Source organism: Chlorocebus sabaeus, chromosome 29 (assembly GCF_047675955.1).
Source record: "Chlorocebus sabaeus isolate Y175 chromosome 29, mChlSab1.0.hap1, whole genome shotgun sequence".
In the NCBI taxonomy this organism is placed as follows: domain Eukaryota; kingdom Metazoa; phylum Chordata; class Mammalia; order Primates; family Cercopithecidae; genus Chlorocebus; species Chlorocebus sabaeus.
Window position 1 is genome coordinate 5,349,979 of NC_132932.1, and position 14,136 is coordinate 5,364,114.

Consider the following 14,136-nt stretch of genomic DNA (forward strand, 5'->3'; position numbering starts at 1 on the left):
GAGACAGACAAAAACCTGAACATAAATATCTGGGAAAACTTACGCAAGGTTGACACAAAGAAAAAGAGGGTAAAGTGGCCACGTGAAGAGAAAACAAACTCAATTTCAAGGATAGAGACATCAACAGGATTAAGGTGGCCATTTGATATAACCAAAATAGGTATTGATGAGTCATAAAGCCAGAAGCCAGGTATGGGGCAGGGGAATTGCTTGGACCTGGGAGACAGAGGTTACAGTGAGCTGAGACCATGCCATTGCACGCCAGCCTAGGTGACAAGAGCGAAACTCCATCTCAAAGAACAAAAACAAAAATAAACAAAAACAAAAAACCCCAAAACAACCATATGAAGAGGGTTTTAATACAGACAGAAGTGAAAATTAATGAAATAACAAATAAAGCAAGTAATTTAAAAAATCTATCACGTTCCTTGACAGTTCCTTGTGTTTTAACATAAATCTCTGGCTGATTTGATTAAGTTTGAAAGAGAAAAAGTAAAATTGTTCAACAGCATAAATGATAAGAGTAATATAAGTATAGATATAGAAGAAAAGAATAAGAAAAATGTCAATGTAACATTATGATGGCAAATTAAAAAACCTAAAGGAAATGGATAATTTTCTACCAAAATATAATTTCCTGATTTGCATATAAGGGAAAGCAGACAATGTGAATTGACAAATGATTTCAAAAGCAATCAGAAAATAAAGATCTACTTTATCTAATTAACCATTAACAATAAATAATTCCTATGAGACTTCTCCAGACAATAATAAGATGAGAAGTTCCCCAGGTTATTTTGTAAAGCTAGCATTGTCTTATATAAAATCACATAAAAACATTAAAAATAGAAAATTATAGATCAATTCACCTGTAAACACAGATGCAGAAACTGTAAATAAAATATCAACAGATCAAATCCAGCAGTTAAAAAAAGACAATTAGCATTTATAGTAGGAGTTCAAGGTTGAGTCAACATCTATCATAATCATTTATTCAATTAATAAATTAAAGTAGAAAAGCTATATGAATACACTAATTGCTGCAAAAAGGGATTTGAAAAATTCAGCAATGTTTCCTAATAAAAACTCAAAGCAAAAATGAATACATGGAAACTACCTAAATATAACAAGAACCTATTTGCTAACTGTCTAGAGCAAATGCTCATAAACTGGTGACACCAAGACCTTTAAAATCAGGAATAAGATAGATATAACTGCTAGAATCACGATTATTCAACTTTTGAAATTGCTAAAGATACACAATAAGACATGGAATAATAAGTTGTATAAATATTAGAAGAGATAAACTTGTTTTGAAATTGCAGAATATGTGATCATATATCCAAAAGTATTAAGGAATTCTAGTAAAAACTACATTAGAGTGAACAAGAGAAGATGGAAAAGGAACTGGATAAAATAGAAATAAACAAAACAACTTTTCTCCATACCAGTAATATCAGGTTGGAATAGAAATGGAAAAGAGTTATATAAATATATAGATAGTTCATTAATATGGTAGCAAAAACAATAAAAAAGTCACAAATAGACAAGACAGGTCCAGGACTTTTAGGAAGAAAAGAAAAAAATCTCATTAAAGAACATAAAAGCTACAAAATAGAGTCACTATGGGAAATGAGCAAAATAGAAAAACAAATGTCTGATAATAGTCCAGTCAAGATATCTTTGGAAAAAACAAATGAACAGAAAACTTGCATTAACAGATTGTAAGACTTAAATGCAGTGCCTATAATCAAAACAATATGACATTTGCCAGAAACAGATTAATAGGCTAGTGAACCACTACTGAGAATCCCAAAATGTATACAGATATAGGTACTGGGGAAAATGCCAATGGTGACATTTCAATTCACAGGAAAAAGAAAACTTTATTTTAAAAATTGTGCTAGAGTAACTGGTTATCTGGAAGAGATAAAAGTTAGCCACCTCCACCCTCTGCCACTTCCCTCATACCATACACACAAATAAATACCAGAAAGGTTAAAGCTTAAAAATGTAAAAACTAAATGAATGAAAACATTACAAGGAACTCCAGGAGAATACTGAAATAAAATTAGAGAGAAAGTGGTCTTCTTGCATAACCACATACCAGAAAGGAAAAGATGAACATATTGAATTATGTATTAGTTTATCTTTGCTATCACAAAAGATAACAAAAAAAGAAAAATAATGGATTGGGAAAAATATTGGCAACATTTATGATAAACAAAGTCTTAAAAATCTAATGTTCAAAAAAAACAAACAAACAAAAAAAAAACCAACCCTCCAAAGTGAGAAAGAAAAAAAGACAAATAATCCTTTAGAAAAAATAATCAACCAACATTAACAGGTAGTTCACATAAAGGGAATGCAGATTAATACTATAACATGGAAATTAAAATAAGGAGATATTATTTTTGCTTATCACACTGATGAAAATTAATAGGCTCCAGGATGCCTAATGCTGGCTGAGGTGTGGAGACAGAGAATCCCATATATTGTTGGTGAAAGTGTGAATCACCACAGTGTTTGTGGGCAGTGTTTCCAAAGCAGTCCACTTTTAGGACTGTGCTCTATATAGGCAAACATACCATAGCAAATAAGGCTATATCGCAAGAGGAAAAAAAAAAAAAAAGAAATATTCAAATGTTCACCAATAGGAGGAGAGCTATGTCAACTAAGCTACATTTGCTCTATGTATTTAAAGAATGTACCTAAAAGAATGAGTTGTAGCCACACTAACTGATCTAGAGGAAGTTTATGATAGAGTACTACATTTAAAAAGCCAAGTTGAAGATAATATAAATAATGCAATACTATTTTTGTTATCAAAATGGGAAATTAAAACTAAAACCTATATAGGTTTATAAATGTTTGTATAGCATTGCATATAGAAGGATGTGAAACGATCCCTACCAGGTTGTTAAATTATTTACTTCAAGGGCAGAAGATTCATAATTTTTATTACCACTCTCAATTGTGATCACTTGTTATAACAATCATATGTAACTTTAGTAATTTTAAAATTTAACAACTAAAAATGTAAAAAAGAAATATGTTAAATATGATATCTTTAATCAATTTTTGAAAAAATCACAAAAACAAAAACAAAAACAAACAAAAAAACTTTGGGAGGGGGATGAAGCCCAGATGTCCCCTTCAAAACTCATGATGAAATGTAATTGCTGTTGTGAAGATATTAAGGGGTGGGACCATTAAGAGGTGATTAGGCCAAGAAGACCCCACCGTCATAAATGGATTAATGTTGTTATGTTATTTTGAGGGTGGGTTGGTATAAAAGTGAGTTCTTCCCTCTCAGTCTGTTGGTCTCTTGCTCTTCACCTTCTGTCATGGGATACCACTGCATGAAGGCCCTCACCAGATACCAGCACTTTTGCCATGGGATACCACAGCATGAAGGCCCTCACCAGACACCAACACTATGCTCTTGGACTTCTCAGTCTCCAGAACTGTAAGCCAAATATATTTCTGTTTATTATAAATTATCCAGTCGGTGGGATTCTGTTACAGCAATACAAAAGGAACTAAATACACTCCACAGGCAGTGACTACTCACTGTTTTTCCCGGATAACTGCTGGGCAAGGCACTGGCTTCAATGAAATACTTTCTCAGCAGATGTTTGCTGGGGTCAGGACTATCCAGTAAGATGTAGGAACAGAAATAGGCCCCATGCCGAAGCAGGAATATTGCAATGTCTTCATTCCCTAAAGGAACAAAACCAGAAAGCTAAAGGCATGCAGGTACAGAAAGTGTCATAGTTGTTGGAAGGGCAGACTCTGATATGTGGAATGGAAACTGAAAAGGTACTTGTGCTGGTTGGACTTCTCTATTTACTTCTCTTGATGCATCAAGTTCCTGTTAGTAGGAGAATTTCTGTGGGGCTTTGCCCTTTGGAGTGCCTCATACAACAGTCCCATTAGACACAGTCAGTCTCTGTCACTGAAATCCCCTTGCGGGGGCAAGTAAGGGGGAAATGAGGAAGGGTGCAGATATTTTGAAAAAGAAACACAGAACAGGAATTGCAAAAGTCTCCTCACAGAGGTAATTTGAGAGCCAAGAGTGAGAATAAAGACACGCTCCCACATCTGGAGGCTGAGATGGTTTGCATGGTCAGGGTTGACTCGGGGTAGTGGGGAAACCCACCTGACTTGATGGCCGCATACAGGGGCAAGCGCACGATGACCGGGAACTCATTCTTCCTGACAGCGTAGCTCTCTGGGTCAGCCCCGTGCGTCAGGACCAGGAGCTTCACAACCCCCAGGTGCCCTTGTTGGCAAGCCAAGGCCAGCATCCAGTTCAGCAGCCGCTGGGGACTGCAGGGACCTGGCAGGAGATGGCAGGACAAAGGGAAAGTACCACTGAAGGGTGCTGCTTGCTCCCACTCTGCTCTTCTCTTAGATCACTAGTAACAATGGACTGGTCAAATAAAATGTGGCACATTTGCACCATGGAATACTATACAGCCATAAAAAAGAATGAGATCATGTCCTTTGCAGCAACATGGATGGAGTTGGAGGTGATTATCCTAAGTGAACTAACACAGGAACAGAAAACCAAATACTGCATGTTATCACTTATAAGGGGAAGCTAAATATTGAATGAACATGGACACAAAGAAGGGAACAACAGACACTGGGGACTACTTGAGGGTAGAAGGAGGGAAAAGGGTGAAGATTAAAAAACTACCTATTGGGTACTATGCTTATTACCCAGGTAACAAAATAATCTGCATACCAAACCCCAGCAACATGCAATTTACCCATGTAACAAACCTGCACATGTACCCCTGAACCTAAAGTAAAAGTTAAAAAAAAAAATCCAGCTGTCCTGTTTCCAGCTGAAAGTTGCTTCTGTTGAGTTGATAGTGTTTTCTGGAATAGCACCTCTGAATTGCATATGACATTTACACACTTCATTCCCCCACCTGCTTGTCAGAAAATGCCAAGCAATGAAATGTAGGATTAAAAATGGCATATCCAGCTTGATCTTAGCCAAATAAAAAATGAATGTGTGGAAATAAGACTAGAAAGAACTACCCCAGTGTTGTGGTATTATCTCTGGGCTCTCCCCTGCCCTCACCCCTCCCCTAGAGTAACATTACATGCAGGACTATGAACTTTGGAGACAGGCATTTTAGAGTTAAAATAATTTAGCTATGCAATTTTGGACACATTTCTTAATCTCCCTCTTAGTTTGGCTGTTGGTAAAATTGGAAGAATAATACTCATCCTCCCAAGTTTAATGTGAGGACTACATCACAAAATGTGTGTCAAGTGCCTGGATCAATAAATCCTAACTCATTATGTTGTATCATTGTATTATTAGAGTAATAACACTTTCCCACATTTTAAAATTATCTATAATATACATATATTACTTTCATGAATAATAATAATAAAAGCTTTGGTGAAAGAAATGGATCTGTCAGGCCTAAAACTGAGAATTTCTCCCCAATAGAACTGCCTACTTAATTCCAGGATGAAATAACACTTAGCACATTGAGTTAACAGGGACAGTGTGGGCTGAAATGTTACAATATCTTCAAGTTCAAAATAGTGCAATATCTTCTGGGTCTAGTTGCCATGGAAAAATGACCTCATCTTCTGCATGGACACTTCCCAAATGCATCATAACACTGTCTCATTTCCAGAGGCACATAGTCTTAGGGATCAAAGTGCTCCCAAGTGAGGAGAGAGTGACCCTCTCCTTCACGACAGGACGTGAAGGAAAGCAGGGTCAGGACGGCCCTGTTATTCACCAAAAAAACATGTAGCATAGGACTGAGGCTGGAGCCAGTGCCAAATAAATATCCTTTCTTCTCCCTCTACTGTTAACCAGAATTAATTATTTGTAGGTATGTTAACAGAAAATAAGTGACCCCTAATTCACTTACACAAGAATATCTAGGTAAGGGAAACACAGTAACCACGCTAGTAACTTCTGTTGAGATGGGGATGTGTCAGTCTTTGGAGGCAGGCATTGTATTTCAGGACTATGATTTTAAGATGAGGAAACCAAAGCCCAGAGAGGAGGTTTGGAAATGTAGGAGATTGGTCAGAGTGGTGGGAAAAACTACAGTGAAAGGATGCAAACCTTCTGAAAGTTCAGAAGGTTCTGCAGAGCCCTGGGGGAGAATAGCTGAAGGCAGAGGGCAAGGAGTGTAGGGAAATGTAGCTTAAACAGGCTTATTTACTTATGGTGACCAGGAACTGACCTTTGATCATCTGCTGACTTGCCATTCCCTGAAAGGGGAACAATAAATGTTAATTACGTACAGGTTGCGCTTGCTCCAGGTTTCTGGCATTGTGCCTGCATTGAATAAAAGCAAGCAGCTCTAGCTTCTCCAGGCTGCTCTCTGGCCACTAGAGCCAGGCAGTCACCCAGCTGCTCTTACACTGTATACCTGTGTCTGAGTACTCATTTCATCCATCAGCCAGGGTCTGCGGGACACACCCAGCAGGGAAACTTCCTGAAGGTCCCATAGTTGGTAAATAACAAGGTCAAGACTTAAACCTTGCTTTGTCTAAAATCAAAGGGTGCTCTCTTAACCACACAAAACCCCTACAGGTATTATCTACAGCCTAAGGCCAATGACACTCAGAGGAGCCCCTCTTCCTCCCTGCTCAGCTTCAGAGACCAGCAATCACATAACAACATGCTTCAAAGAATAAATCCCATCAACCTCTCATCCCTCTTCTTCTCAAACCCTCCTTTGTTCTCTAGCTGCTGCTTGTTTTTGCTTTTGTTTGAGAGAGGGTCTCCTTCTATCTCAGCCTGGGGTATAGTAATGTGATCATAGCTGACTGCAGCCTTGGACTCCTGGGCTCAAGTCATTCTCCCACTTCAGCCTCCCGAGTACCTGGGAATATAGGCATGTGCCACCATGCCTGGTTAATTTAGATTTCTTTTTTTTTTGTAGAGACAGGGTCTCACTATGTTACTCAGGCTGGTCATGAACTCCTGGGCTCAAGTGATCTGCTTGCCTTGGCCTCCCAATGTGTTGGGATTACAGGCATGAGCCACCATGTCCGGCCTGACTCTTGTTTGTCTTCTTGTCTTAACTTACTCCTGACCATGGCTGACTTCCCTTCCAGCTTGGGAACTCCTTTGCAGGAAGTGCAGAGATGGTACACACTGTTTTTCCCATCTCTGCACTTTCTGCAAAGTCCACCACAAAGGTCTGAAATCCTTCAGTCCTCAGCAGCTCTGCTCAGAGTTGAGCTGAAGACAGGATGCTCCTGGGAGCAGTTGAAAACCATGATGAGGTTCAGCCATGCTTCCTGTTCTGCAAAAGCAGGCAGCCCAAGTCCTTCCCTCACTTGTCTGCCAAGTAAACTCCTATTCACTCTGCAAAGCCCAGGTCAGATGTCAGCCTCCCTTGGGAGACCCCATCCTGCATCCAGACAAACCTGCCCCCTGGTGTGCTCCCAGACCTCTGCATAAAAATACTTCAACCTCAGCATAATTACATTGCACAACGTTACTCCTTTCTGCCTTAATTTCCCCTGGTTGGCCAGGAGGTACTAAAAGGCTGGGAAAATCTTTAAAAAAATTATCTGTGTCTCTCAAGTTCTACAAAGTGCTCAGCACTTGGCAGTATTCAATAAATATTAGCTAACATTAGGTGACTGAGTCAGCTGGCGTAGACTCTTCAGGGCTAGAACAGAGCTAATCTTGGGGCTCCCTGAAAAGAGGCAGGTCAGCCTTTGGCTCCTTAGGGGCACCCAAGCTCCTCTCTGCCCTCCTATGTCTTGTTTTAGTCTTCTCATGGGCCCTAAAATTGCCCTGATTTCTGCCCATGATGTCATTCTGCCTTCAGACATATGAGGGGAACACCAGCTTGGAACCAGCTCTGAGCACAGATCTACCAAAGCACACAGCTGGAAACTCTCAAACAGGCTGCTATATAAGGGGTGAGGCCCAATGCAGAATGAAAAGAATGGGGCCTCTTGTTTAAAAATCATGGAACATTTTAAGATAGTGAGTACAGAGTATTAAACAAAACGTGGGCCCTTCTAGGTGCAGGGCCCTGGGCGACTGCATGTTCTCCCACCCAAGAGGTGGGCCCTGGCTCCCAAGCAAAATCCTAACTCCCAAAGACCACTGCTAGGGTGTGCCTCAACCTATAACTGTAGCGATGCCTGCCTAGACTGGTGCAGTGTTTCTGAGCTAAGACCACCACGGGAAATTACAGGAGACCAGGACATCTTGAGTTCACCAAAGAAAAAAATAGTTCCCACAAAAGCAACATAGTGTGGTACACAAATACAATGGAATATTATTCAGCTATCAAGTCACAAACAGGCATGGAGAAACCTTAAATGCATATTGCTATGGGAAAGAAGTGAGTTTGAAATGGCTACATACTGTGGGATTCCAACTAAAGCGATGTTCTGGAAAAGGCAAAGATACTAAAAAAGATCAGTAGTTGCCGGGGGCCAGGGGAGGGAGGGAGGGAGGGATGGGGCCAGGGGAGGGGTGGAGCACAGAGGATTTTTAGGGCAGTGAAACTGTTCTGTGTAATACTGTACTGATGGATACGTGTCATTATCCATTTGTCAAAACCGATGGGATCTACAACAGCAAGAATGAATTGCAATGTAAGCGATGGACTTTAGTTAATAAGAAGGTATCAATATTAGTTGATCAATTGTCGCAAATGTACCACACTAATGCAAAACAGAGTTATAGGGAAAACCGTGTGGAGGGAGTACGGTGGAGCTCACTTCTCTGAGCTTTGGTTTCCTCATCTTAAAACCATGGCCCTGAAATATAGCACCTGCCTCCTAAGACTACTGCATCCCCATCTCAATACAAGTTACTAGTATGATGACTCTCTCTCTCTTACCTAGACATTCTTGTGTAAGTGAATTAGGGATCACCTGTTTTCTGTTAACATACCTTCAAATCATTAATTCTGGAACTCTATACACTCCAATCAATTTTTTCCATAAATCTAAAACTTCTCTAAAAAGACCAAGGTCTATGAATTATTTTTTTAAAAAGCAATGTTAATTACATTCTTTATGAAATATGGTGTCTGAGACTTTCTCTTATGAGTTCATGGGAGTGAGAGGTGGGATGTGGCTAGCAGGGAAGCTTCACTTTGTTTGGGGGTCAGTGGCCTGCCCTGGATTTCTTGATCTCATTATTGGTGAAAGCATGAAGAAGTAAACATTTTGGGGTGATGCCTAAGAAGAGGTGCCCTGAGACATGGTTAAGAGCTCATGCCCTGTGATTTACCTGGTAAGGACTCAAGCAATTCCTGCACAATGGCCGTGTGCCCAAAATACGCTGCTACTACGGCTGGGTTGTCATCCATGGGCTCGGTGGGCAGCTCCACCAGTCTTTCGCTGAGTAGATAGCGGACCATCTCCAGATCCCCATAGGCCGCTGGGATGCTCAGAAGCTGGCCCTGGCCAAAACAGAACAGGGCTCCAGTGAGATTGGCTCTATTAGGAACTGCCAAGAGAACTGACGTTAAATGCTTCACCAGGTCCCGGGGCAGGGCTGGAGTTGTGTTGTCCAGAATGGCAGCACCTGCCAAGTGTGACTGGGCAGCACTTGAAATGTGGCTACTCAGAAGTGAGAGGTGGAGAGTATAAAATCACATGTGAATTCAAAGACCTAGTACAGAAAGGGTAAGCTAGCTCATGAATAATTTATGTTGATTACATGTTGAAACAATTATTTTAATATATTCATGTTAAATAAAAATAATATTAACATTTTATTTGTTTCTGTTTGCTCTTTTTTTTTTTTTTTTTTTTTTTTTTTTTGCCAGGGTCTCTCTCTGTTACCCAGGCTTGTTCACTGCAGCCTTGACCTCCCAGACTAAAGTGATCCTCCTGCCTCAGCTTCCTGAGTAGCTGGGACTGCAGGCATGTGCCACCACACCGGCTAATTTTTTTTTTTTTTTTTTTGTAGAGACCAGATCTTGCTATGTTGCTAGGGCTGGTCTCGACCTTCTGGGCTCAAGTGATCCTCCAACCAGACTACCTGAGATTATAGGTGTGTGCTTGTTTACTGCTTTAATGTGGCTACTAGAAAATATGATATTATACATGTGGCTTGCATTTGCTGCTTTCGACTACCTGCTTCACGAGGAAGGGGATGGTGCGCATAGTCCCTTCTGGCATAGAGCCAGAGCTCAGTAACCACTTGGGACATGTTGAGTCAGTCCTGGGAAGAGGGAAGGCAACCAGGCTCTCTGAGGAACCATTCTGCAATTTATTCATAAATGGAATGTGACAGACCAGGGGACTTCACGGATCTGAATCCAGGGACAAAGATCCTCCAGCAGCATGCAGAGGGACTCTTGACTTGGTGGCCCAGAGGAAGGAAAGGATATGGTGGAAACTGGACCCAAACCTGAGTTCCTGCTCATTTCCAGTCCTTCCGGTATGTAAAGGTCCTATGTGGCGGGCCATGTATTAATACATCAACAAGAATAGGGAGGTTCGGAGAAGTTTCAGAGCTTGCCCGAGACCAAATAGCTAGTAAGTGGCTATCATAGACCAGTGTAAAAGTGGTCTTGACTTATCACGAGCTCTCTGGGTCTGAGAAAAGGATGCTCAGATGTCTGCTAGATTGGCATGTGAAGTGTTTGATTGCATTTCTGAAATGTCGAGTCCTTTAGCATCTGGTTGTTTCCTATGGGCTTGAACATCAGTGTGTTCAAGCAGGTAGATGGGGAGCCCCTATTGGAATGGGATGGCCAGTGCCTCCATCAACACTTATTGAGGATCTACTGTGTGTGAGAGGTGGGATGGTGCACTGAGGATGTCAGGGGCCATTTCTGGTCTCCACAGATTTACAATTAATTTGAGGAGGGAGTATGCATAAACAGCCCCCAACAAGCACATTTGACTTGCTGAATAGTTTATAACACAAGTGTGTTTGGAGATCATTTTAGGTGCGTTGGGTAGGAACGGGTAAATGGAGCCCCCAGGAAAGGGAATGGACATTTATCAAAGCTCTCATCATGTGACAGATTCTGGACTGAGTACTTTATTCACATGGCTACATTCAATCCTCCCAACAGTCATGCCAGGAATGTGCCTGTATTTCTACGTTACAGAAGAGTAAATAAAAGTTTGCCCATGGTTAGGGAGTTTATCATCAGCAGAACTGCTCAGGGTTTGAACTGGGGTGTCTAGCTCTAAAGCCTAAGAGTCTCTGTTGCATCCAAGACTTCCTGGAAACATGGGACTTGGAGGAAGGCTCAGGTTCTGTAAGTGGAGTGAATGGGCTGGCAGGGGGAGCTATGTCTGACAAGTGAGGAGAGGAACAGTCTAAGGGGCTGGGATCAGGTGAAGGACAGTAGACTCATATATTCAATGCGATCAGAAAGGAAAGCCCACCCACCTGCCACTCTGCCCAGGGTGAGGCCCAGTAGCCCTGTCATTCCAGGAAAGCATTTGCATTATGGAGAAAAGCCACAGTGATTGATTAAATGCTTCACTGCACACAACTAACAGCTGTCTAGACTCGGTCGGTTAGAGGCTTAAAAGCCCCATCCTCTAGCAGTGGTAAGTGATGTCATAGGAGCCAGCCCAAGGCCAAGAGGGACCCAGACAGTGGGAAAGGTCAAAGCTGGCTTTCTGGCTGGAGTCTCCATAGTGAGTATTTTAAAAAATTCAAACAGCACAGAAAAGCATAAAGCAAGAAGTAGGCATCTCTCTCTGTCTTTACCTCCCAATTGCCCTCTGCAAAGGACACCTTTCAGAACATATTTATTTATAGTACTCACTAATCTCATATACAACTGAATGCTTTTTTCACTTAATTCATTATGACCTTTTAATCATCAATATAACACACCTGCACACCTGCAGAAAAGTGCAAATATTTTAAGTGTTCAGTTTCATGCAAGGCATTTGAATACACCCGTGTAACTGGCCTCAGTCCAAAGACCAGGACATCACCTGTGCCCAGAAGCCCCCTTTGTTCCTTCTAGTCACTGCCCTATGGTGAGGAGCCACTATACTGACTTCTAACTTCGTAGATTAATTATTGCCAGTTTTTAAGTGCTGTAGAAGTGGAATTATACTTCACTTGTTTTTAACTTTTTGCTTTGAAATAATCAGAGATTCACGGGAAGTTACAAAGATAGTACTAAGAGGACCCTAGTATCCTTCATCCAGTTTCCCCCAATGGCAACATCTTACATAATTGTAGCAAGATGCTTGATGTTAGTACAACGTGTGTATATGTTCTGCATTTTGTCACAGGTGTAGACTTGAGTAGCCACCACCACAATCAAGATACAAACCTGTTCCATCACCACAAAGGTCTCTGTCATGCCACATACCCATGGTAGTCTCACTCATCCTCTTCCTCTTCACCATCTCTAACCCCTGACAAACACTAATCTCTTTCCACCTCTGTAATTTTGTCATTTTGAGAATGTTACATAAATGGAATCATAGACAATATGATCTTTTGAGATTGGCTTTTTTTTTTTTTTAAACTCAGCATAATGTCCTGAGATCCATCCGAGTTGTTGCATGTTTCAGGAGAGTGCCTTTGTATAGCTTAGTAGCACTCCATGTATGTTTAAGTATTCACTTACTGAGAGTCTTTGGTTGTATCCAGTTTTGGGTCATTACAAATAAAGTTTATATGAAACATCGTGAGCAAGTTTTTGTGTCCATGTAAGTTTCCTCTCTCTAGACTAAATGTTCAGGAGTTCAATTCCTGGTTCATAAGTGTATTTTTAGTTTTTAAAAGAAACTGACAAACCATTTTCCAGCATAATTGTACCATGTTACATTATTGGTGGTAACACATTAGAGATACCCTTTCTCTGCATCCCAATCCGAATTTGGTACTGTCACTATTTTTTATTTTTGCTGTTCATAAAGCTGTGTAATGACATCTTATCATTGCTTTAATTTAATTTTCCTAATGGCTAATGATGTTAAACATCTTTTCATGTGCTTATTTGACATCTGTGTATCTTCCTCAGTGAAATGTCTCTTCACATATCTCATAAATTTTCTATTTGGATTGTTTGCTTTTTAATGTTGAGTTTTGAGAGTTCTTTATATATTCTAGCTATGGAGTCCTTTGTCAGATAAGTGATTTGTAAATATTTCTCTCAGTCTGTAGCTTGTTTTTTTAGAATCACTGTCTTAGGTATTTCTCAGAGAAAAGTTTTTACTCTTGGTGAGGTCCAGTTTACCAATTTTTCTTTCATAAATCATTTCTTTTATGGATTTTCTGTATAGATTGTCATGTGATCTACAAATAGAGACAGTTTATTTCTTTCATATCTGTGTGCCTTTTATTTCATTTCCTTGCCTTCTTGCATTGGCTAGAATTTCCAGCAATATATTAAATATATTGAATAGTATTTTTTAAATACAATGATATTATAGTTGCTCTTGAGTAGAACTTGCAGCATTATATTGAGAGTGGACATTCTTGCCACGTTCCTGATCTTAGGGGAAAACAGTCTTCAACATCAAGAATGATGTTAGTTGTAGGTTTTTGTCAATATTCTTTATCCAATTGAGAAAGTTCCCTCCTATTCTTAGTTTTCTAAGAGTTTTTGAGAAACATGGTATTGAATTTTGTCAATTTTTTTCTGTATCAATTGATATGATAAGGTAACTTTTCTTTTTTAGTTTATTAGTAAAGAGGATTACATTGATTGATGATTGAAAATGAACCAACTTTGCATCTCTGGAATAAACTCCACTTGGTCATGGCTTATAATTCCTTTTACATATAGCAGAATTGTACTTGGTAATATTTTGTGAAGAAGTTTTGCATCCACATTCATAATGGGCATTGGTCCATACTTTTTTTAACACTGTCTTTGGTTTTGGTGTCAGGGTAATATAGCCTTGATGAAAGTGTTAAAAAATGTTCCCTCTTCTATTTTCTAGAAGAGACTATGTAGAATTGGTATTAATTCTTTAAATGTTAGGTAGAATTATCCAGTGAAGCCATCTGGATCTGTAAATTTATTATTGGGGGAAGTTTAAAATTATGAATTGAATTTTCTTAATAGTTAAAAGGTTATTCAAATTATATATTTCCTATCACGTTGTGGTAATTTCTACTTTTCAAATATTTGTCCATTTCATCTAAGTTGTCCAATGTATGTG

The 14,136-nt window shown here is 39.8% G+C and overlaps 1 protein-coding gene across 3 annotated transcripts in view; it reads right to left on the bottom strand.

Moving 5' to 3' along the window:
• LRRK1 (leucine rich repeat kinase 1) overlaps positions 1 to 14,136 on the bottom strand; it is a 147,287-nt gene that overhangs the window by 72,874 nt on the left and 60,277 nt on the right. For all 3 annotated transcript variants that reach the window (XM_007990575.3, XM_007990576.3, XM_073012965.1), the window contains 3 exons: positions 9,263 to 9,434; positions 4,163 to 4,342; positions 3,575 to 3,723 (listed from right to left, as the gene is read on the bottom strand). In XM_007990575.3, coding sequence (XP_007988766.1) covers positions 3,575 to 3,723; positions 4,163 to 4,342; positions 9,263 to 9,434 — 501 coding nt within the window. The remainder of the gene's footprint in view (positions 1 to 3,574; positions 3,724 to 4,162; positions 4,343 to 9,262; positions 9,435 to 14,136) is intronic.